This window comes from Trichosurus vulpecula, chromosome 4, assembly GCF_011100635.1.
Source record: "Trichosurus vulpecula isolate mTriVul1 chromosome 4, mTriVul1.pri, whole genome shotgun sequence".
Lineage (NCBI taxonomy): Eukaryota > Metazoa > Chordata > Mammalia > Diprotodontia > Phalangeridae > Trichosurus > Trichosurus vulpecula.
The window spans coordinates 317,598,368-317,624,429 of NC_050576.1; the positions used below are offsets into that span (position 1 = coordinate 317,598,368).

The 26,062-nt window shown below is 36.8% G+C and overlaps 1 protein-coding gene across 3 annotated transcripts in view; it reads left to right on the top strand.

The window, feature by feature from the left end:
* TDRD3 (tudor domain containing 3) overlaps positions 1 to 26,062 on the top strand; it is a 206,823-nt gene that overhangs the window by 62,640 nt on the left and 118,121 nt on the right. For all 3 annotated transcript variants that reach the window (XM_036755196.1, XM_036755195.1, XM_036755197.1), the window contains 2 exons: positions 317 to 477; positions 15,521 to 15,662. In XM_036755196.1, the coding sequence (XP_036611091.1) occupies positions 317 to 477; positions 15,521 to 15,662 (303 nt within the window). The remainder of the gene's footprint in view (positions 1 to 316; positions 478 to 15,520; positions 15,663 to 26,062) is intronic.

The window sequence follows — 26,062 nt, forward strand, 5'->3', positions numbered from 1 at the left end:
AGTCTTCTGTTAATACCTTTTACTCCAACGCCAGAACTCTCTTCTTGAAGATTTTATTCCTGTTATTCCTTTCTGAAAATGGAATTGGACTCATGTATGCTTGAGAAAGATACCTGTAAAAGAGCTTTTCCAAGAAGAATTTCTTTTAAAACACGAAGCTACCAAAGTACAATTGATGAATCTAGTCTACTTTTAGATTTATCTCTAATGAATTGAATTTCAACTGTGTGGTACTCAAAATGTTACTAAAGAAAAAAAATTACTAAAAATAAGAATAGCAAGTTTTTCAAAAGTGATTCTTCCTTTGTCTTTACAGCTTGAAGGCCCATGTGTTCTACAGATTCAAAAAATCCGCAATGTTGCTGCCCCAAAGGATAATGAAGAGTCTCAAGTTGCACCAAGGATGCTGCGCTTGCAGATGACCGACGGCCATATAAGTTGCACAGCAGTAGAATTTAATTATATGTCAAAAATTAGGTGAATGACATTTGTAAATTTGTGTTTTGAGTTTTTAAAGTTGACTTTTGATTTTTGGAATTTGATGGCTTTGGGATTACACAGAAACCTCATGCCCATGTATCATGAATCTTCAAGAAAAGATTGGAATTATTCTCCCCATGCTTGTGGGAAGAATAAATAGTATCACCAAAAATCTGAAATTGACAATATCTTAAGAGACAGGAAAATACTGGTTGCTTATCTGTTGTTTCTGAATCTTCTGTCTGTAGTTAGACTCTTGACTTGGTAGACAAGTGTTATGTGCAAAATAGGCTGCTTTTTAGGAATTTTAGAAGATATTTGTTTGAGCTCAGAGAATGAGTTTTTGAAAAAATGAAGTGCTTTTGCTTCCTTCAGAAGATATATGTAACTGTGCTAGGGATATTGATGGTTTTATATATATGAACTAATGGCGATTAAATTTCTCTACAAACAGAAATTTTAGGTGTCCCTTTATGAAAAAGTTAACTCTTTAATATAATAATAGCTATTATACTTCTAGAAAGTATTGAATTGCCACTGATAGTTGGTACAGTGGATTGGACATAGTGAAAAGAGCACTAGGAGTAACTAGACATATTTTCAAGTCCTGGTTCTGTCAGATATATCACCTTGGTCAAGTCATTTCTCATTAGGGTCTAGCTTATTCAATCAGTTAATAAACATGAAATACCAACTATGTGCCAGGCAGTATGCTGAGTACTTACCATACAAAAAGAGGCAAAAGATAGTCCTTGCCCTCAAAGAACTTGCACTCTGATGAGGGGAGACAACAAATATATGCAAAGCAAGCTATATGGGATAAATAGGAAAAAATTAAAGGAGAAAAGCACTAGAATTAAGGTGGGTTAGGGAAGGCCTCCTGTAAAGAGTGGGATATTAGTTGGGATTTAAAGGAAGCCAGGGAGGTCGGTAGTTGGAGTGGAGGAGGGAGAGTGTTCTAGGCATGAGGGATGGCCAGAGAAAATTCCCTGAGCCAAGAGATAGAGTGTTTTGTTCATGTGATACCCAGGAAGCCAGTGTCACTGGATCAGAGTAAGTATTAAGGGGGTAAGGTATAAGAAGACTGAAAAGGTCAGAGGAGGCTAAGTTATAAAAGGCTTTGCATGCCAAACAGAGCATTTTATATTTGCTCCTGGAGGCAATAGGAAGCGTCAGGAGTTTATTGAGTTAGGTGGTGACAAGATTGGATCTGCATTTTAGGAAAATCACTTTAGTGGGGATGGATTGGAGTGCGGAGAGACTTGAGGCAGGCTGACTTACCAGTAGGCTGTTGCATTAATCCAGGAGCAAGGTGATGAGGGCCTGTACCAGAGTGGTGACCATGTCAGAGTAGAAAAGGGGAGCACATTCAAGAGATGTTGCAAAGTTGAAATCAATAGGCTTTGACAACAGTTTGGATATGGGGCAGTGACAGATGGTGAGTAATTCAAAATGACTCCTAGCTTGTGAGCCTGAGGGACTGGGAGCATGGCATTGTACTCTATAGTAATAGGGAAAGTAGGAGGCAAGGAAGGTTCAGAGAGGAAGATAATAAATTCAGTTTTGAACATTTTGAGTTTAAGATCTCTCCTGGATATACAGTGGAAGATGTCTGAAAAGCAGTTGGAAATGAGAGATTAGTGGTCAGCAGAGACTTTAGGGAAGGATTGGTAGAGTTGAGAATCATGGACAAGAAAATGAAATCCATGAGAGTTGATGAGATTACCAAGTGAAGTAGTAGAGAAGAAGAAGAGAAGAGGGCCCAGGACAGAATTCTGAAGGATAACTGTGGTTAGAGAGCATGATCTGTAGGAGGATCTAGCAAAGGAGAGACAGTGGTCAGATAAGAGGAGAACCAGGAAAGAATGGTGTCCTGAGAACCTAGAGGAAGAGAGTGTCGAGGAGGAGAGAGTGATCAACAGTGTCAGAAGCTGCAGAGAGGTCAAGGAAGACTACGAAAAGGCCATTGGATTTGGCAACTAAGAGATCATTAGTAGGGATTTGGGAGAACCATGGGAGGTTTGAGAAGGGATGAAAAGGTTTGGAAGAGCTACTGTGGAATCTGCGATAATGAGTGGGTAAAGGAGGTATAGTGGGATTGTCCATCAGCAGTGGGGGCCCAGTTAAGGCTATGTAATATGCACTTGAAATGAGCCCAGTTAGAATGGCTGTGTAATTTTCTCCTTCTTCATTTTAGCAGTGTGTGTGTAGGTGTGAATGGTAGGAGTGATCCAAGGCTGATACTTGGCTGGGTATGATTGGTGAGATGCTTACCAAGGAGTTCACCAAGGAATCAAGATGGGGAAAAGAGGAAAGAGTGGCTAGTGTAGGAGAGTTAGCCTGGGAGAGAAGTAAGGGGTCAAGGGACTGGAGGTCATGGTAAGGATTTAGAGTAGGATTATAAAAAGGATAGACAGAGAGAGAGATGAAATAGATTGATCGGATAAGGGAGTTTCAGAATTTTTGAACAGAAAGGTGTTACATTTGTGGATGTTGGCAAGATCAAGGGTTCTCCTTGTGTGTCGCGTAGGTGGGGTGGAGGAGTAGCTCATAAGAGGAGAGTAAGTCAAGGAACTTAGTATTTGAGGGAGAATCCGTATGTATGTTGAAATTTCTTAGATGATGATAGGAGTTGATTAGAGAAATATTGAAAGCCAGGTATTGAACTCATTGAGGAAGAAAGGAGAGTTACCTGGGAGTCTGTAGACAACAGCTACTAGGATTTTGGTTGGGTGATAACATATAAATACCATGAACCTCAATGGAAGAGAGAATATTGGAGGAAGGGGGAGAACATGGAAGTGGCAATTTGGAACAAGGAGTATTTCACCTCCCCTACATTGACCAGTGAGCCAAAGAGTGTTAGTGAAGGTACAGTCAATGCTGGAAAGGGTGGCCAGTAGTCTTGTCAGCAAGGGAAAGCCAGGTTTCAGTAAGAGGTAGTAGATGGAAAAAGTCAAGGAATAGATTTGATATGAAGCAAAGTTTGTTGCCTATGGAACAGGCATTCCAGAGGGTACAATGGAAGGGCTGGGTGGAGTTAGCATGAAAGTTTAGGGTGGGAGGGTTGCAGGGGATGGGAATGAGAAATTGGTAGTAGAGGGTGTAGAAGGAGGTTTGGATGATGATCTACAGGAGTTCAGCGTCACTGGGATGTGATGGGTATGATCAGGTGTGAGAGTGTTCATTTTTGAGTGGAGAGTGGCATTCCTGTACCTTGAAAAGATAAGCACAGCAGAATATAGGAGACCTGAAGTCGAAGGGAGGGTTACTCTTCTTTGCACTGAAAGTTCTCCATATCCCACTTGGGAGATTGTGCTGGCAGCAGGAGGTGGCAGATGCCTTATGCTGGTACAGATGGAAGTGGTTGCTTTGAGGCATATGGAAGAAGCCCAGCCTGGCCCCTCAGCCTGCAGCCTTTCCTCTAGAGACATGCTGGGCCCAGCTGGAGAGGGAATGAGGAGAGCATAAGAGATCTGAGGTGTGAGGTCTTGTCACCCGAGGAGGCTGGCTGTGAGGTGGCAGCAGAAAATTGGACTCTGGGATCTTTTATTCTGTTTATCTCTAACATTCTTTGATTCCACGTACCTAATGAGCTCTTCAGGATTCAAAAAGTTGATCTAGTATATTTTCATGGATAATAATATAATTAGACTCTGGCATGTGAGATTCTAAAATTATTAAAAACTCATAGACCATTTTTCTTGTTCCTTTTTCCAACTTAGCTGGAAGCATCCAACCAAGCCAGCCTGGAACTGAGACAAGTACTGCAGAGTACAGGGAAGATAGCTCCTTCATGAGCATGTGTTTCCTTTGACTAGCCCTGTGACTCATCTTTACAGAGCAGTTTCCCACCTCATTCTGTGGTGTATGATTGTCCTTTAAGTGATACTGAGGAGTGTTTGTTACCTTAGATCCTTGACCAAGTGCCCTCTGCATTCCTTGATAAGACAAGAAGAAAAAGCTCTTTAAATAGGTTTCCTAACACCTTAGAACTTATTTTCCTTTCCTTATATAATCATCCCTACCACACACCTGTACTTAGGGTCTAAAAATTTCTCTCTTATTCCTTTTTTTCTCTTCATTTTCATTAAGGCTCACAGATTCCTAATTAAAGATATCAGATTTGAAAAGGAGCTGTGCATTGTCCAGTGCAGCCTATACCTAAACAGGAATTTTTTCTACTGCATCCCCAACAAGTCTCTGTTTGAAGACCGCTGGTGACGGGGGAGCCTCCACATCCTAAAGGAGCCTGTTCCACTTTTGGACAGATCTGGTTAGACAGTTTGTTCCTACATCAAGCCTAACTGTGTCCTTGCAATTCCATCTATTACCCTTATTTCTGTCCCTTTGCCGTAAGTAGAACACATTTTAATCTTTCCTTCTTCACGAGACTGCTTCAGATGTTTGAAGATCGGCATCCTGTTTCCTCTAAGTCTTCACTTCTCTGAACTGAACAAATCTAGTTCCTTCATTTTTGTCTTTTCCTGTTTTAGAGAAAGCAGATGAGTCAGGGGATAGAGAAGTGGACTTGGAGTCTGGAAGACCTGAGTTTCAATTTGGTATTGGACACTTGCTGGCTGTGTCTCAGTTTCCTCATCTATAAAATGGGGACAGCAATAGCCCCTACCTCCTGGGAGTGTTGTGAGGATCAAATGAAAGAATATCTGTAAGGCACTTCAAGCCTTAAAGCCTTATACAAATGCTAGTAGCTATATTATTTTTATCCTTATTTTTCTTGTTGTTATTATTATTACATCTTAAGGTTTAAACAAAAAATCTAGACTTCGTTCAGCATACTAGTTTTAAGTGTCTTACTCTCCCACTGCATCCAGGGCCGTCTCCAGTCGTCCTGATCTGTATCTTGCCACTGGACCAGATGGCTCCGAGGAGAAAGTGAGGCCCACAACTTTGCATATCCCTCCCTCACTTAAATCCAGTTCACTTGTTTGTTATGGCATCATCTTTCCGATGTCTTGGTCCTCTTTGAGAACAAACGACAGACAACAACAACAACCTCTGTCCTAGATACTGTGATTTGCAGATTTGATAAGCAAGCCACCTGTGCCTTAATTCAAATCTTTGATTGAACTAAGATCCCTAGAATACTGTATAGGAGACAAGATTGCTTTTTGTGTCCAACTATTCATCCAGCTCTGATTCCAACTCATTATACTGTATATTTTTGCATCTTTTCAATAAAAATAGCATGAGAAATTTTTACCAAATACTTCACTAAAATATAGTTAAACTATATTTAGGGTTCTTCTGATCTACCAGTTGATATGTTAATAGTACATTAGTTTAAATTCCTAATGTGGGAATTTAGTCCACCAGTGCAGATTTCAACTTCTCTATGGCTTAGTAAATGAATTTTAGAGAGATGCCTGAGGCCCACAAATGTTAAATATTTGGCTAGGGTCTCACAGCTGCTGAAAGTTAGAGATAGGTTTTGAACCCAGGTCTCTGTAATTCCAAGTCCAATCTTCTCTATCTATTATGCCTTGTGTCTTGACCATTTTAGCAACCTGGTCAAAAAAGGAAATAAAGTTCTTTTAGCGTGACCTATTCTTGATGAAATCATGGTGGCTTTTTTTTTCTGATCAGATCTTCCTTTTCTAGATAGTTGCTAACGAAACCTCTAGTAATATGTTCCAGAGTTTAGCAAGAGGTCAGGCTTAATGTTCTGTAGTTGGCAGGCCCTGTTCTCTTACCTTTTTTTTTTTTTTTTTTTTTTGAAAATTAGCACATTTTTTCCCCCCTCTGTCCTGTAGTATATCCTCTTCTCCATGATCTTTAATAGATAGATCTCTGATACTGGCTCATCAGTCACATCTGCCAGGTCTGTCCCCCGTTCCTTTCCCCCCACCCCCCACTTTAGTTCTTTTGAGATTCTAGTCTTGGGTTCATTATGGGAAGCTGAGTGATCTACTGTCATCCTACTTATCTTGGTTATCTGTTCCTTTTTAGCTGTAATTGTTTGGTCCTGTCCAGTCTAAATTGGATCATTGTTTCTCTTTGGCTGAGAAGACAATCAGAATAAAAATTAGGAAGCTCTTCTTTGCTTTGTTAGGTGTCATTGTCCCAATCTAATCTAGTTGTTGATCTTGTCCCTTTATTGGTCCTCTTGTTTTCTTCAAGTTGGCTAAAAAACTCTTGTGTTTAACTTGACTCATGAACCTCAACTCATTGTCAACTTTAGCACTCTTGTCATTATTCTTATAAGATTATATTATGTTCTTTATTCATTTTATATTACCTGTTCTTCCATCTTCTTTGCATGTCTTTTAAAAATCCAGGTCATTTAATGAGTTCCCTTTGTATTAATATAGATTTCTTTAGACAACTCTTTTTTTTTTCCTGTATTTGGATTTTCTTTATTTCCTCAATTTCATTTTAGAGAACTTGATTGAGCTGAAACTTTGTTAGAATTTTAGTCCATAGATCTCTAGCCATCTTTCCTTTGAAATTCCCAGACTATTTATATTCACACTTAGCATTATATTTTAGTTAGGCATGCCTTATTTCCCATGACCTTGGACAAGTCACTTACCCTCTGTCTACTTCAATTTCCTCAACTGTTAAAAGAGGAGTAATAATTACGCCTACTTCTCAGGTTAGGATCAAATAAGATAATATTTGTAAAATTCTTGGTATGGTGTCTGGTAGGAACTTACTAAATACTTGGCCCCTTCCCTTCCTTTCCTTTATAAGCTCGTGTATGTATGTGAATGTGTTTTTCCCATAAAACCTAGTATGATACCTTGTACACCATTTAGTAAATATTTACTGAATGAATAAAATGATCCTTCCTCCTTATTGCCACTTGTCTCTAACTGAAGTGGAACAGTTTTCATAAAAGTGCTGCTAATTTTGATGAGCAAATCTCTTCATAGTTTTATGCTCTGTGGGCCCAATAAAAAGCCATTAGAACAGGTGTTTGCTGAGTACAAAAAGTACCTTTCTCTTTCAACTGTTTGGACCCTCTGAGTTAAATTCATGAATCTTTTCTTTATAGTCATTGTTTGGATAATTGTGCTGATGTAACCACCCATGTTAGCTTAGGGATTTGGGGAGTGATTTTAAATTCTCTTAGCATCCTATCTTTTAATTAAGTAGATTTTACATATACATATTTGTGTGTGTGTGTATATACACTTACATATATATATATGTATGTATGTATGTTTATGTTTGTCCATTCAAAAAGCAATTTGTAATTATGCTAAAGAAATCCATACCTTTTAAACTAGAAATAACACTGCTAGGCATACCCCTAGAAGTTAGTGTTAAAAAATAAAGGTCTTCTAGACACCAATGTATTTATAGAAACACTCTTGGTTCTTGTGAAGAACTAGAAACAAAGGCAATGTCTGTTGATTGGGAAATGGTTAAACAAATTGTGATAATAAATGTAGTGGAATATTATTCTCCATAAGAAACTGTGGGCCTGAAAAATACTGCAAAGCATGGGAAGACCTGTATGAGCTAATGTAAAGTAAAATAAACAGAGCTAGGAAAACTGTGCACAATAATTATGGCATAAATGGCAAGGAAGACTATGCACAATGATTATAATATAAATGGAAAGAAAAATAACATTAATAAAAATAAAAACTAAATACTCTGAGTTTATGATGACCATGCTTAGCCCCGAAGGTGAGATGAAAATATATCTCCTTCCCTTCTTTGTAGAGGTAGGAGACCATGGGTTTGGAACACTGTAATAATGTTAGATTTGGATGATGTGTTGTTTAATTTTGCTGAACTTTTTCTTCTTTTTTTATTCTTTGTTACTGGGGATAGCTTTCTGGGAGGGAGAGAAGGGAGAAATATATTGGGAATTGAAGGTGATATCAATAACCTTAAAAAAAATCCACAAATACCTTTCTAGATCTTTTTGAGCCTTCAGCTTTTAGTAACCTTTGTTTCAGTTTCATTCTTTAAATCCTCTCAGGATGATATTTAGCCTCTTCCTCTCTTTTTTAGCAGTTGATGTGGTCTGCTGTAGAGTATTGTTTATGAAAGCCTGCTTATTCTTTACAAATTACCTTTAAGAATGACTTCTATATATTTGTGTGTAATTTTAATAAATATTTTTATAGATGAAAGTAGGCCTATACTTGCTGATGTTCTCTTGTGATTAGCTGGGTCTCTTGCCAAGCTTTTTTTCCAACGTGTTTCTTTCCACATCAGGTTTTCCCTTCCAATCAGGTGTTTGCTGACTAAGTCACTTTTTAGCTACATTTGGTCTCCTTTTTTATGGCAATTAATTTATATCAGATAAGCTTCTGAATGACTTTTGGAAAGGCAGTGTGGTGTAATTTCGAAGTGTTGTTCAGCTGTTTAACTATATTTTAGTTATATTTCTAAGGAAGCATGACATAGTAGATTGAGAACTAGCTTCAGAATCAGAAAGACCTGAATCTTTCCAAATAATATCTGTGACACATACTGGTTGTGTGGCAGTTAATGTGTCATTGTCCCAAGCAACTCGTCTCAGATTATAGGTACCTGCAAAGAAAGTGCCCTTGATGCATTGATACAGGCAGTTTCTCACTTGGAACTCCCTACAGGGATGAATTCACAGGCCTAGTTTTTAAAAAAAGTCTGTATAAAATTGTCATAAATATTGTCTTCTACATTTATATTGAATTTTTCTATATATTTTCTGTATCTCATTTTTCTTTATTAATAACTCATTTAAACAGATCAAACTTAAGTTTTAATGTTATGCCATCTAAAAAATTGTATTATGTGTTTTAGTTTTGTATTAAATGTGATCTTTTGATTTCCAACTAGACACAGGTATGACCTTGCAGAAATAGCTGATTTAAGAATAAGTGCCGCATGAATGAATCTGTTATTTTTAATTAGCCTCATATTTTATTATTTCATATTTTTAGTTTTCAACATTGATTTCCACAAGATTTTGAGTTACAAATTTTCTCCCCATTTCTACCCTCCCCCCCAACCCAAGATGGCATGTATTCTGATTTCACCTTTCCCCAGTCTGCCCTGCCCTTCTGTCACCCCACTCCCCCCATCCCCTTTCCCCTTACTTTCTCATAGAGCAAGATAGATTTCTATACCACATTGCCTGTATATCTTATTTCCCGGTTGATGTAAAAACCTTTTTTTTTTTTTGAGAATTTGTTTTTAGAACTTTGAGTTCCAAATTCTCTCCCATTTTCCCTCCCCATCCACCCTCCTTGGGAAGGCAAGAAATTCAGCATAGGCCACACATGTATCATTATGCAAAACACTTCCATAATAGTCATGTTGTGAAAGACTAATTATATTTTGCTCCTTTCTATCCTGTCCCTCTTTATTCAATTTTCTCCCTTGACGCTGTCCCTTTTTTAAAGTGTTTGCTTTTGATTACTTCCTCCCCCATCTGCCTTCCCTTCTGTTGTTCCCTCTTTTTTATCTCCTTCCTCCTCCTTTCCTGTGGGGTAAGATGCCCAATTGACTGTGTATGTTATTCCCTCCTCAGGTCAAATCTGATGAGAGCAAGATTCACTCATTCCCCCTCACATGCCCCCTCTTCCCTTCCAATAGAACTGCTTTTCCTTGCCACTTTTATGTGAGATAATTTACCCCATTCTATCTCTCCCTTTCTCATTCTCCCAATATATTCCTCTCTCACCCCTTAATTTTATTTTATTTCTTAGATGTTATCCCTTTATATTCAACTCACCCTGTGCCCTCTGTCTATATATATGTATATTCCCTTCAACTACCCTAATATTGAGAAAGGTCTCATGAATTACAAATATTGTCTTTCCATGTGGGAATGTAAACAAAACAGTTCAACTTTAGTAAGTCCCTTATGATTCCTTTTTCCTATTTACCTTTTCATGCTTTTTGTATTTGAAAGTCAGATTTTCTGTTCAGCTCTGGTCTTTTCACTGAGAAAGCTTGAAAGTCCTCTGTTTTATTGAAAATCCATATTTTGCCTTGGAGCATGATACGCAGTTTTGCTGGGTAGATGATTCTTGGTTTTAATCCTAGCTCCATTGACCTCTGGGATATCATATTCCAAGCCTTTCGATCCCTTAATGTAGAAGCTGCTAGATCTTGTGTTATCCTGATTGTGTTTCTACAGTACTTAAATTGTTTCTTTCTGGCTGCTTGCAGTATTTTCTCCTTGATCTGGGAGCTCTGGAATTTGGCGACAATATTCCTAGGAGTTTTCTTTTTGAGGAGGCGATTGGTGGATTCTTTCAATTTCTGTTTTACCCTCTGGCTCTAGAATATCAAGGCCGTGTTCCTTGATAATTTCTTGAAAGATGATATCTAGGCTCTTTTTTTGATCATGGCTTTCAGGTAGTCCAATAATTTTTAAATTGTCTCTCCTGGATCTATTTTCCAGGTCAGTGGTTTTTCCAATAAGATATTTTACATTGTCTTCCATTTTTTCATTCCTTTGGTTCTGTTTTATAATATCTTGATTTCTCATAAAGTCACTAGCTTCTACTTTCTCCAATCTTATTTTTAAGGTAGTATTTTCTTCATTGGTCTTTTGGACCTCCTTCTCCATTTGACTAATTCTGCCTTTCAGGGCATTCTTCTCATTGGCTTTTTGGAGCTCTTTTGCCATTTGAGTTAGTCTATTTTTTAAGGTGTTATTTTCTTCAGTATTTTTTTGGGTCTCCTTTAGCAAGTCATTGACTTATTTTTCGTGTTTTTTTCACATCACTCATTTTTCTTCCCAACTTTTCCTCTATTTCTCTAACTTGCTTTCCAAATCCTTTTTGAGGTCTTCCATGGCCTGAGACCAGTTCATGTTTTTCTTGGAGGCTTTTGATGTAGGCTCTTTGACTTTGTTGACTTCTTCAGGCTGTATGTTTTGGTGTTCTTTGTCACCAAAGAAAGATTCCAAAGTCTGAGTGTGAATCTGAGAGCATTTTGAAAGATTCCAAAGTCTGGGTCTGAATTTGAGAGTATTTTCACTGCCTATTCATGTTCCCAGCCAACTCCTTGACCCTTGAGCTTTTCTTGGGGGTATGACTACTTGTAGAGTAGAGAGTACTTTGTCCCAAGCTTGAGGGGCTGTGCTGTTGTTTTCAGAGCTATTTCTACACAGCAAGCTCTGCCACACCAGTTCTCCTCCTCCTCCAAGAACCATCAACCCAGACCGTGACTCAGATCTAAGCAGGTTCTGCACTCCTGCTCTGATCCGCCACTTAATTCCTCCTATCAGGTGGGCCTGGGGCCAGAAGCAAATGTAGCTGTAGCTCTGTAAGCAGCCTCAGAGCTGCATCACCTCCTCTGCCCCCGGGACGGTGGCCCAACCAGGAACTCCTTCCACTCTGTCCCGCAATTTTCCCACTAACCTTCTCTGTTGTCTTTGGTGTTTGTGGTTTGAGAAGTCTTATAACTGCCACAGCTCACTGATTCAGGGCACTAGGACTTGTTCTGCCCGGCTTCCAGTCTGGTTGTTCCAGGCGCGGCCCACACTGGGCTCTGCTCCGCTCCCAGCTCCATGTGATAGACCTTGCCCAGTGACCATCCAGGCTGTCCTGGGTTGGAGCCCTGCTTCCCTCTGGTATTATGTGGATTTTGCAGTTCTAGAGTTTATTCAGAGCCATTTTTATAGTTGTTTGGAGGGTCCTGGGGGAGAGCTTTAGGCAAGTCCCTGCTTTCCAGCCGCCATCTTGGCTATGCGCAACCTCTTTCTCTAATCTTTAATCTTTTCCTAATCTGCCCCTGTTGCCCATAAACACATCCTTGTCTCTGTGCTTCTGAAAAATCTCTCACTAGACTTTACTATGCTGTCATCCTACTTTTTCTCATAGCAAAATTCCTGGAAGGAAAAGGTATCTTTACCTCTTGCCTTCACTTCCTCTCCCCTCACGCATTTTTTAACTCTTTGCAATCTGTCTTTGCCCTTCACCACTCAACTGATTCACCTTTCTTCAAAATTAACAGTTATCTTTCAGTTATCAAATCTGATGGCCTTTGTCAATGCTCATTCCTCTTAGTTTTTCTAGTTGGATTGGATTGGATGCTATTTGGCCAGTGGTATAAAACTTAGAAACGGAGTACCACTAATATCATTGTAGTTACTGTGCATGTTGTTTTCCTGGCTCTACTTACTTCACTCTTCATCAGTTCATATAGATCTTTCCATGGTTTTCTGTATTCATCACATACATCATTTCTTACAGCACAGCAATATTTCATTGCATTCTAGTGCCAAAACTTTCATCATATTTCAGTGAAAACACTGAGACCATTAGCTGAGTTCTCTGTTGCCTCTCTTCCTCTTCTCACTTCACTCATGTGACTGTCTTCTCCAGCCATGTTTCACATGAAGATGTGACCCTTGTCTTTCCCAAGACAAAGCCTTCTCATCATCCTTACTCTCTCACTTATCTTCAGTCTCTGTCTACTGTTTACTTTCCTGGTGTTTACAAAAATGCTCATGTCTTCCTATACTTAAAATATTCTCTTTTGAACCAACCAACATCCCCCCTGCCCCTCTACCTCCACCCCTTGTTATTGTCAGCCATATCTCCCCTGCCTTTTGTGGTTAAACTCTTTGAGAACCTTTGTATAATTGATGCCCCCATTTCTTTTCCTTTCACTTCCATTTTAACTTACTAGTCATTGGATGCCATATCATTCATTCAACTGAATGTTGAATTCAACTAAAACTGATGTCCCCAAGGTTATCAGTGATCCCTTAGCTACCAGATCTAATGGCCTTAATCCTCTTTCTTCTTGACCTCTCTTCAGCTTTTGGCATTGTCAATCACTTCTTCTCCTTGTTATTTTCTTCTCTTTAGGTTTTTCTTACACTACTCTATCCTGTTTCTCCTCATACCTGTGTGGTCACTCCTTAGTCTCTTTTGCTGAATCTTCGGGCTATGTCTGCTTATTTTGGGTATCTAAATGTCAAAGCTCCATTCTGGGTCTTCTTATCTTTTCCTTTTCAACCAAATTTCACTTAGTGATCTTATCATCTCCCATGCCTTCAGTTATCATCTCTGTGCTGATGATTCTCAGAATAATATCTGACATTTATATATTGCCTTTTATATGCATGGCATTATGCTAAGCTCTTCACAAATACCTCATTTTATCCTCACAACAACCTTGGGGGATAGGTGCTGTTATTATGTCTATTTTACAGTCTAGGAAAATGAGGCAAACAGAATTAAGTGACTTGCCCAAGTCCACACAGCTAGTAAATGTCTGAGGCTAAATTTTAACTCAGGTCTTCCTGACTCTATTTATTATGGCCTCCTAAATCTAAACTCTTTCCTAATCTACAGTTGGACATCTTGAACTGACTTTCTTTTGGCCATCTTAAGCTTCACCTATCCAAAACTGAACTCATTATCTTTCCCACCCCTAATCCTTTATTCTTTCTAACTTTCCTGTTACTGTCAAGGGCACCACTATGCTTCCAGTCACACAGGTTCACAACATAGGTGTCATATTTAACTCCTCAGTCTCTCTCCCCATCTCTTGACAGGCATTGTTAATTTTTACCTTCCTAACATCTCTCATATGTGCTGCCTTCACTGCCAACACCCTGATGTAGACCCTCACCCTCTCACACTTAGACTATTTCAGTGGCCTTCTGGTTGATCTCCCTGACTCATACATTTTCCCTTTCTAGTCTATCTTCCATTCAACTTTCCAATTGATTTTCCTAAAGTGCAGGTCTGGAAATGCCAACGTCCTTTACTCTTCCCCCCACTCCAATTAAATAAATTCTAGAGGGTCCCTGTTGCTTCTTGGATCAAACGTAAAATCTTTTATTTGTCATTTAAAATCTTCATAACGTCTTCTACTCTGTTATCCTCCCTCCCTTTTTACACCTTATTCCCCTCCACATTGTGTAATCTAGTGATTGTGGACTTCTTGCTAGAGAGATGGTGGGAAAGAGAAAAACAATGTAAGGAGGGAGATCATGCTGGAGGGGACACAATTGAGAGGCCACGGATTGAAAATTATCTTAAGGACACAGTAACAGTATCTCACAGACAGTGGTGGAAGAAATGTTTGGTGTTTGTGAAAAGGTAGTAACATAACCAATGAGGAACTCCAGAGAGGCATGAGTAAATGCTGTCATTAAAGAAATGTGTGATAGAAAAATGGTCTGGTCACATAGTTAAGGTGAGTGGATAGTAGTGGAAAGAGCCAGAGTGTTCCATTGGAACTTGCATGATGTAAGAAGGAAGCAAAGAGAACTTCCATTATCTTGGGTGGATCCCCTCTAGCAAACTTATGGGAGCAGGTGGGCATCCATGAATGAGTTGTCATCTTTATTATTTTTATTATTGGAGGGAATTGATGAGATAAAAAGTCCATTTTATGTATGTTGTTTTTCAGTCATTTTTGACTCTTCGTGACCCCATTGGGGGTTTTCTTCGCAAAGTTATTGGAGTGGCTTGCCATTTACATCTCCAGCTCATTTTATAGACGAGGAAACTGAGACAAACATGGCTAAGTGACTTGCCCAGAATTACACAACTAGGAAGTGTCTGAGGCCAAATTTGAACTCAGGAAGTTGAGTTTTCTTAACTTCATGCCCAGTACTCTATCCATTACTCTACCTAGCTGCCCCATATATTTTATATATACTCTGATGCTTTCCTCCAAAGAATAGAGCTCCTTGAGGGCAGTGATTATTTCATTTTTGTCTTTGTATTACCAGTGTCTGGAATAGTTCCTGGTATATTATAGATAATTAAATATTTGTTGGTTGGTTGATTTATATTTTTTCAGCATTCTTTTTGGATGATTATGGTTCATGTGTATTAAATTATCTTGGATTTTTTAATAATTGAATATCTCCTAGAGTTTTATCTATATTGCAATTAAATTTTGACAGGTATAATCTGCATTATAATTAGTAGAAAAAATTCATAGTTGAAAATGGAAATAATCAAATAAATGAAAAAATGACTTTATACTGTGATTAACTTTTATGAAATTTGATTTTCAAAGTATGAGACAAAATTTTAGCTTTGGAAGGGAATTTTCAAAATAATATTTTGTCTTCTTTTGTCTCTCACTTTAGCCTGAACACACCACCTGGAACCAAAGTTAAACTCTCGGGCATTATTGATATAAAAAATGGATTTCTGCTTTTGAATGACTCAAACACTGTAGTCCTTGGAGGTGAAGTAGAACACCTTATTGAAAAATGGGAGTTACAGAGAGTAAGTATCTGCTCTAGGATGTTTTATGTTGTTAAAGCAAATTGAGCAGAATGTTTACATAGGACATTTGAAATAGAATCCAAATATGAAAATATAGTTTTATCCACATGTAATACATTTCTAATGTTATTGCCCTCTTTAGTCATTATTTAAGAATGTTCTCCTTTAATAAAGATTTACAGTTTATAGATAAATTGTTTCTTTGTATTATAGTTTAACAAAAAGTAACACTGTAGGCTGATGAAGACCTAAATCTATCTTTTTTTTAAGACTTACAATGCCTGTTGAGTACATGTAAGCTTCTCAGTATTGGGTCATCTCATTGTGATTATTGTGGAATTGTCCTGTATGATTATTGATACGATGAGAATGTATTGATAATGCTCTTTGTCTGTGCACTTTTTCTTATTGTAACTTGTAATATTCAAGGGGGAGGGGGTGCCTGAAGCTCTGCCACTGGGAAGTAGTTATAGCATAAGGCTTATGTCTATAAGATAGGAAGTGAACAGAGCCCTAGTTGAAGCCTATGGAAAGGTGTCTGTTTTATTCTGGCTGCATCCATCTTAGTTAGAAGGCAGAAATCAGGGACAAGATTGTTGGAGAACACAGGTTCATCATGAGATTCATCGTGAGAGATCAAGTTTGTCAGGGGAAGCAGCCATCAAAGGAAGAGGGACAAGTCACACCTAGTGTGGGTGTAAGAGGAGACAATTTCATCAAGGTCTGAATCAAGCAAATTCCTCCCTACAGAATCTCTTTAGGGTAACTCAAAACAAGGGTGAGATCTAGAGTATATGAAGTTTCTAATAGGACTGGCTCATCCAGACTTTCAAGAGAGTATGACAGACTGAAAAGAGCAATAGCCACTCCCTCCTGAAACCCCAGGGACGCATCTTTGGGACCCAGATCAAGAGATGTTGCGTTGTTTTGTGCAGGGGATTGAGTAAAACTTGGAATAGCCTTGGCCAGCGGTTTGAAGACAAAGTACACAAGATGGCTGAGTTGTAGAGCAGTGGGATGAAATTCTTTGCCTGAGGCCAAACTCCTATAGGCCCAAACTAGTTCTGGGGGAGGAGGTAGATTTCAGAGGGCTGAGTAGGATTGCTTCTGTAAATTATTAGAGGAAACTGTTACAAACTGTGGAGTAAAATTACTTTGCAGTCTCATTATAACTCTGTTCTCTTGTTCCCATCCACTACCTTCTAGGTTCCCCACAGCAGTGGTCCTTGCTACTACCACTCTTCAAGCTATGGAGAGTATGGTACTTGATTTGTAACTCTCTAATGAACTAAACAACATTTTGTTTTGTGTTATATGTATTTGTGTACATATATCTCCTATTGGATTGTAAGTTTCTTGTGGCAAGGACTCGCTTATTCATCTATATTCCTCAACCCTTAGTACTGTGTCTTGAACATATTAGGTGCTCAGTAAATATTGACTGAACAGTCACTTTCTGGATATTTAATAATGGGGATCTTAGAGCCAAGACATATTTTTGAACCACCCTCAAAGCAGTAAAGTAGACTAAAGTTTCTAGGAGGATTTCAGGCATTCTGATTTCATGCTACATTACTCTTAAAATAAAATCTGTTTTGAAAATGACTGCTTTAGGAATAGCTCCTTTTGGGTAAAAGAAGGTAGGATTTGAGTATGTTATTAATGCTAAAGATTGACTTGCCTATGATCCTGATAATTATATAATTTAATATTTTGTAATATGTGGTATTTTGTAACTTCCTTTAATTGTTTAAATAAATATTGTTTAAATGATTGGTTTAAATAAAGCATAAAACATTTTAACTCAGAACTAGGTTCACACTAGTTTTAGGTAAAAAGAATATGTCATAGTATAAAAATGAGTTCAGAGGAAATATATTGTTTGCTATTGTTAATCTTTTTTTTTTCAATATGGAGTAAACTGTGTAAAATAGAATACTATTTTACTGTCTCTTGACTGCAACATATCCTTATGATCCCAGCCCATTAACTGCTATCTGTGCACTAAATCAAGGTAAAATTCACTTCCAACTCATTCTCTGCCGTGTTACTTTTAGACATTGCTATTTGGAATATTATTTCATACATCTGCATTTCTCTTGTCAAACCATGTAGGGTTTTCTTCTTAGGGGGCAGATGAAGTGGTCTTGCAATAGATTTTTAAATACATGCCTTAATGTCATTATGGCTCTCCATAGTTTTTGAAGGCTTTTTGGTCTGGTAACCATAGCAATGAGGGAGCCATAGAGAGTCTCAGTTACTCAAGCAGCTGGCAGGTGGGTTATCAGTACGTGGGAATTGTGCATATAGAAATCATAGCTATAATGCTAATTTTGGAAGTCAGGGAGTTGTAAGCATTAAAAAAAATAAACAGGGAAAGGAAAGCATTAGGAGCTATTTAAACAAAATGCTGGCAGGTAACTGTGGGCAGGTGTTGCAGCTATACTGAAATGGCAGCAAAACTGTAAAGAAAAGAGGTCAAGACTAGGTATTTGAATGCTAAATGCAAACAGACTTCAGGCAGTTTGTATCAAATATAATTTGTCAAATTAATGTAATTCTCAAGCATTTTAATTCTAGAAATGACATGTCCTTTTTACTTCATTTACATTTTGTATTTTCTTTTTTTATATTGGTTTAGTTACTCTGAATATATCTTGTATTATATTGTCTAATACTTAAAATGATTTTATCCTGAGGCCTATGTGATTTGAATAGATTAGCTTTAGATTCAGGTTGGCATTTTCCTTTTGATTGGTTTCTCTTCTTTAGTATTATGCTGCCTTATGGATTTGTGATTTAATCTATATGAATATTTTCATCACAATCACATCCTTCCTCCTTCCCTCTCTTCTGTCAATCTCACATACTTATACCATAGTAGATCCCTTCATATATTGCTGTGGTTCCCAATGTGGGAACTCCTTGCATCAATGTACTAATGAACCACTTTTCTGTCTGTGACCATTAGGAAGTTGTCTGAGCATTTAGAGGTCATGAAGATAGTAAAGACCAAAGTAAAGGAATCCAGGTTTTCCTGATTTTATCTCATTTTCTATTCATAGTAATATTGTAATTCATCTTAGTGTTGTCTCTGTAGCCCCTAATTTAGAAGTATATTATTGTAATATCTATTTTAATAACATTTGCATTTTTCTGTACTTAGTTTTTGTACACATAAACCTGAAGATTTTAAAAAAAGTTTGCTTTTTATTTACGGTCTCTTGCCCCTTAATATATTATTTCACATAAGGGCATCTAGGTAGTGAGTGGATAGAGTGCAGGACCTGGAGTCAGGATGCCTCATCTTTCTGAGTTTAAATATGGCTTCAGACACTAGCTGTGTGACCATGGGCAAGTCACTTAACCTTATTTGCCTCAGTTTCCTCCTTTGTAAAATGAGCTGGAGAAGAAAATGGCAAACCACTCCAGTATCTTTACCAAGAAAACCCCAAAAGGGGTCAAGTCAGACACGACTGAAATAACTGAACAAAAATAACAATATTTAATATATGTATATATGTATATTTAATATGTAAAATTTAATATCTATACCTATCTGTTTATATGTATGTTTATGCATATATAGATATTTGTATATCTGTGTATATATATCCATGGGTATAATTATAGATATCATGCCAGGCTCCAGGTGTTTCTTTTTTTCATCTACTGTTATATGTTGATCAAACATTGAACTTACTGTTTTCAAGGTTTTTTTTTTTTAGGTGCGGTTAGAAATAACAGTGTATTTTTCAATATTTTTACATATCTTTAGTCTTTCAATCTCATTTGGGAGTTTGTACAAGCTGTTATGACATAAACAAAAGTGTTTTTTCTGAAGCCTGTGCCTGGGAAGCTTCTGTGTTGAGTCTTGACACTTAAATATTTTCTCATCTGTTTTAGGTAAAACAAAAAGTGAATTTAATTTTAAAATATTTGTAAGGCAGTGAATAATGTTGTCTTTTTATTCTAGAATTCTTCGTTTTCATTTTCTGTAGTTCTGCTAACATAGCTGATTGGTATATAATTTCAAAGAATTCACCATGTGCTCTTTTAGGAGAAAGGGTAGAGCTAAATTATATTGCTGATACTTTTAGCTTGTCTTCTCTAGATCCTTCTAAAATCTGTTGAAAAAGTATTAGAGACTTTTTTTTTTCACAAGCAGTAATCCAAAAAAAATTATTATTACAAGAATCCACATGTTCCGAATCAATCAGGAAGTATTTAAGTGTCTAGGTATTGAAATAAAAGACAGCTTAAAAGTACATATTTGCTTATTTAAACTGATACTAGTTTAAAATTATTTACTTTCCGAACTTTAGCTGTATCCACCAGAAAGATAGACTTGCATTTCAGTAGTCCATAAAGATTGAATCATCAGATTATATTTTATCATGAGCTTTTTTTTTTAGACCACTCAGTAGATAGTTTGAGATTGGATAGAAATTAGTAGCCTGCATCAAAAATGGATGAATTTTTCTCAGTTGTTGGAAACTTGAGTGTCAAACTATAGTCCTGGGAAGAATGCTATTACATTTACCCATGATAGACAGATGACAGTTTCTTAGGAGTTCATTTAAATTCCTGCCCAGGGGAGAGGATCCTGGGTAGATGGCAGAGTAGGTCAAAAAACTTTGGCTGTCCATATTTCCACCACAAAAAAAGAACATTGCCTCAAGAGCAGCAGAAATAAACACAAGTCTGGGTAAAGCAGTTGTCTTCCTAAGACAACTTGAGAAGACCCCAGGAAAGACCCAACCTCAAGAGGTAGACGTTCTGCCCGAGTGAAGTGCAAAGACCTCCAGGCTGATTTTTGTGGCATCAATAAACAATGAGCCCTGGGGACAGCTGGGTTGAGAGGCAGCCTCTGCTTCAGGAGTTTTCATCTCCAGAATAGTGTGGGGGGTCTGAAGGCTGAGTAGGAGAAGATTGAAGGACCTTCTGCTGTCAAGGGATGGCAAACACAACTTTACTAATCAGATGAGTCTTGGGCTATGGCTGTAGGGGAGAAGGAGCTAGCATACTTTGTGAGTGTGGTAGCAGAGGACGGGGACCCTGCTGGTATATAGGTACTTGTTGGAGAGCAGAGTCCTTGGTTTCAGCACCAGGGCAGAGAGGCAGCTGTAGTTTGTAGACACCTAAGAGAGCATTGGGAGCAAGATCATTTCCAGGACAGTGCGGCTGGGGGCCTTAGCTGTGGCTTGTGAGTAAAGAGCAGAGCCCAAGGTTAGGCCCCAGTACAGACCTCAGAAAATAACAGTAAGAAAGACCTGAGATTTAGGGTGTCATTCCCCATACCTTGGGATTAGAATTTGATTTTACTAATAGCTGCTAAAAATAAAATAAAAATAAAAATTAATAAGCAAAGGAAAAAGAACCCAACCATAGCTAGTATGGGGATAGAGAAGATTTGAGTTCATATTCAGAAGAAGATATTGGAACTAAAAAACCCTCTCCTTTTTCAATGAGAAACATCAGGTGGTCCCAAGCACAAAAAGAGTTCTTGGAATAACTTAAAAAGGACTTTAAAAATCAAGTAAGAGAGATTGAGGAAAATATTAGAAAATAAAGAGCTATTTAAGAAAATCAAAATTATGAAAAGAAAATCAACTTGAAATAGAGAATCAAAAACTTAAGGAGGAAAATAATTTCTTGAAAGCTAGAATTGGGCAAGGGGAAGTTAATAGCATTCTAAGACACAACGAAATAATAAAACAAAATCAAAAGAATGAAAAAATAGAAGATAATATGAGACATCATATCAGAAAAACAACTGATCTGGAGAAAACAGATCAAGGAAAATATAAGAATAGTTGGAATACCTGAAAATTATGATAAAAATAATCTTGATACAATATTATAAGAAATTATCAAGAAAAATTGCCCTGAAGTTCTAGAACAAGAAGGCAAAGCAGAAATAGAAAAAAAAATCTACCCATTACCACTTGAAAGAGATCCTAGGAGGAAAACTTACAGGAATATCATAGTCAAGTTTCAGAGCTCCCAGGTTAAGGAGAAAATATTGGAAGTAACAAGAAAAAAAAATTAAATATCATGGAGCTACAATATAGCAGCTGCTATATTGAAGTATAGTATGATATTAGAATACTGTATTTTGTAGAGCAAAAGAGCTAGGGTTACAGCCAAGGGTAATTTACCCAGCAAACTTAAGTATAATCCTGAACAGAAAAAAATGACATTTAATGAACTGAAAGACTTTCAGGTATTTGTGACAAAAACAGCAAAACTTAAGAAAAAATTCAATGTATAAGATCCAGGAGAACTATAAGGTAAACATTAAAGACCAATTTTTATTTTTTATTTTTGGTTTACAACACTTAGTTCCACAAGTTTTTGAGTTCCAAATTTTCTCCCCCTCTCTTTCCTCCCCGCTCCTGCCCAAGGCGGCATGCAATCTGATATAGGTTCTACATATATCTTCACATTAAACTTATTTTCACAATAGTCAAGTTGTAAAGAAGAATCATAGCCCATGGAATGAATTATGAGAAAGAAAAAACAACAAAAAAAGAGCGAATAGTTTGCTTCAATCTACATTCAGACTCTGTAATTCTTTCTCTGGATGTGGATAGTTTTTTCCATCATGAAGGACCAATTATAAAGAGACTCAATAAGGTTAAATTTTTACTTCTTATATATGAAAAAGTTATCAGTACTCTTATGACTATCATTGTTATTTGGGTAGTTTGAAACAGGGGTTTGGGTTGAGCTATGTATGATTGAGTTATTAAAAAAGCTCTGTGGGGAGAGATGAAAAGGAATAATTATTTCACACAAATGAGACATAAAAGGAAGAACTGATAGAGAAGAAGCTAGTTGGGGGAGAGGATGGAACCTTACTGTCATTGGGAATGGGTTAAAGAGGGAGCAACATATGTATCTAGAAGGGTATAAAAGACTTTTAAATTCAGAAAAAAAGAGAGCAAGGGGATAGGGTAAGGGGAGAGGATGAAGGAGGGACTTTTTCAGAGGGTGGGTAAATTATGGAATAGGAAGGCAAGGTAGCAGGTAGAAGTAAAGCAGAGAAGTGAGGAGGGATAGGGTAAATAGGGTGAGAAGGATAGTGAGCAAAAATGGGAAAGAGGAAAATACAAAATAAGTAATTATAGCTAGGGTGAATGGGATGAATTTACCGATAAAACGGAAGTGTATAGCAGATTAAAAATTTGAATTGAACAATGTATTGCTTTCAGGATAAAAATGAGAGAGGTACACGAAGATAAAATAAAGGGCAGTGGAACTTACGATGTAAAAAAAGCAAGGGTAATAATCATGATTTCAGACAAAGTTAAAGCTAAAATAGATTAATCAAAAAAGAAAAATAGAGAAACTATGCTATATGTCAACACTGTTATTTAATATTGTTTTAGATCATTTAAAATTATTAAACTATAAAATACCTGGGGGTATTCCTGTCCAGACAAAAGAACTATATGAACATAAACATAAAACATTTTTTATATAAATAAGGTCAGGTTGAGATAATTGGAGTAATTTTTATTGTTCATTGGTAAGTAAAACCAATATAATTTTTAAAATGACAATTTTACCTAACCTGTTTATTCAATGTCATCCCAATTAAATTGCTAAAAATTATCTTACTGAGTTAGAAAAAATAATAACAGAGTTCTTCTGGAAGGACAAAAGGTCAGGAATTTCAAGGAAACCAGGAAAAAAAGATGTAAAGGAAGGAGATTCAGCAGTATTTGACCTTAAACTTTAAGGTGAGAGCATTGTTGAAATGTAAAATGGGTAATTTCAATTATTTTAAATTAAGATTTTCTTGTATAAATAAAACCGTTGTAGTCAGCATTAGAGGGAATGCAGAAAATTGGGAAAAAACTTTCATGGGCAATTTCTCAGGATGTAATTATATTGGAATGTAGGAAATGAGCAGGTTGATCTAGAAAAACGTGGAAAGACTTGGACTCGTGAAGGAAGATGCCACCTTAAGAGAAAGAAATGACAAGTGGAAATATGCATAGTATGGTCTTATTATATATCTCTATCTATCTGTCTGTATATGTGTACATTTATAGATATCTACGTATTTATATATCTATGTCTAGATCTGAGTTTAGTTTTAGCTTTCTTTGTGGGGGGAGGGAGGAAAAAAGTAAAGTGTGTGCCAGAAAACAGATGAAAAGGAAGCAAAGAAAAGCTGGGTAGCTTTGAAAACAATGAGTAGTATTAATATATATGTTTTCTTGAAATTAATATTTATTGTTTTATATTGAATGCTCTCTTATGTTCTGCTGTGTACATGGCAATGTTCTTTTTCCTTTTTCTTGTTTTTTTTTTTAAGTTTAAAATAATTAAAAAAGAAGAAACAAGGGCCAAAAAAAAGTTCTTGCCCAGTTTGTACAGCTCCTAACAAAGTAAATCTGGGATACAGTATAGTCAACCTTTTCTCACAGATCTTTTCACTTGATGGGTAATATGTATGCAGATTTCAAACTGTAGTGTTAGTAGCCTGGATGCTGTGAAGCAGTAATAAATGACTGTTACTGGTATTTATTAAATAATTAAGTTGTTATTTAGACTGTGGATAAGACATAAGTGACCTAGTAATTATCCTTGATGGAGTTACTGTTTTAAAAAAATGTACCATTTGACTGTGTACTGTAAATAAAGGAAGAAATCGATGTAAATTGTAGGAATACAAAAAAAAAATCTAAACCATTTTGGTAGATAAATGTTTCACAGAGTTGTAATAGAAATCTTTGTTGTCCAAAATTCATAGGCTGAACGTTCTTAAGGAATCAGATTCCTTAAGTCTCTTCTAGATCCTCTGCTCGTTTCATGTACCCATATAACTAATATATTCCTGTTCTTCCCCATAGAGCAATATATTGAGAATGGAATTCTCTTAACCAAACTGTGATAACCACTGTTGAAATTTTATTCCCCTACTAATACTTTTAGGCTGTCCTTTGTCACTCTTACAGATTTTCCACTTCTGCTTTTTTGGGACTTTTAATTATTCATAGTAAAGTGAACCAATGCAGATTACTCTGGGCTTAAAGTAATGAGAATCTGCTTATTTATGCCCTCTTTTGCAAGAGAAATTCCTTATTGAGAATGAATTAGTTTTCTACCTCCAGTTACTGAAATTAAATTAAAAAATTGTAAAATAAATCTTTACATGCTGTATAAGTACACATGTAACTATCACCTTATTAGAGCTATTAGGTCCTTTAAAATTTGGTCCTGACTGGACTTTGCTTTTCTAGGGCTCCCTATTCATTCTTAGTAGACAGAAACCCAGTACTGTGAGTTAGGAGACCTATGTTTTAGGTTCTTTTGTTAACCGGTTATGTGACCTTGGGCAAAACACTTCTCTGATCTTCACTTTCTTCTATTATAGAATTAAGAGATTGTACTAGATAATTTCACTTCTAAGATTTTAGAACCAGAACTGAAACCTCCAGATTTCCAACATTTGAATCATCATCTATTTATGAATCCCTTATCATCTCCTTTTGTACTGTCCCTTATCTTTGAGGAATTATCTTGTGTGCTTTAAGCCAGAAATGCCAATTTTTTTCTTCTACAAGGTTTGAATTTGAATTAATTAAATATTGCTAGCAAAACCTCAATTCTTCTTAGCTCCATAACTCCCTTGGATTCAGTTTCTGTCTTTTAAGGTAAATATTCCCATTTCCTTGTACTACTTCCTGCTATTTTATCTGCATTCACCTAATCCCTGCCCTTTTTTAGTACTTATATGCCTGTGACTTCCCATTCTACCATGTCCTTAGGAATCTCATCTTAGACTTCTTTCTCTTATAGTTTCTGATTTTTTTTTGCTAATGGAATTTTGTTTCCTTTTGACATCTGCTACTTTACTGGGTATTTTCTTCAGTACAGGATACTTGTCTCAAGCTTTCTGACATCTTGGGCTAGGAGGAGGAGTGAGCATTTTTTTGTTCCCTCTGCCACCTGATGACATTTCCTTTTCTGTGTATATATTAATGCCGCTTCCAGCATCCTAACCTCACATTTCATCAGCGTTCTGAATTTCCATGGCATTTATCTGTACTCTTTCTTAGCCACTCCCAGGGATAATAATTCCTTAGGTTTTTGTCATCATCCATAACTGTGCAGTCTCCATGTTTCTGAACTCTAAAATTTGCTTTTCTGATTGTAACTTCTTATTTCTTGTTCCTCCTTTTAAAAAAATTAATATTTTATTTTCCCCCAATTGTACATAAAAGCAATTTTTAACATTCATGTTTTAAAATTTTGAGTTCCAAATTCTCTTTCTCCCTTGTCTCCCCCCTCATTGAGAAGGCAAACAATTTGATATAGGTTATATATATGCAATCATGCAAAACACATTTTCATATTAGTCATGTTGTGAAAGAAAACAGACC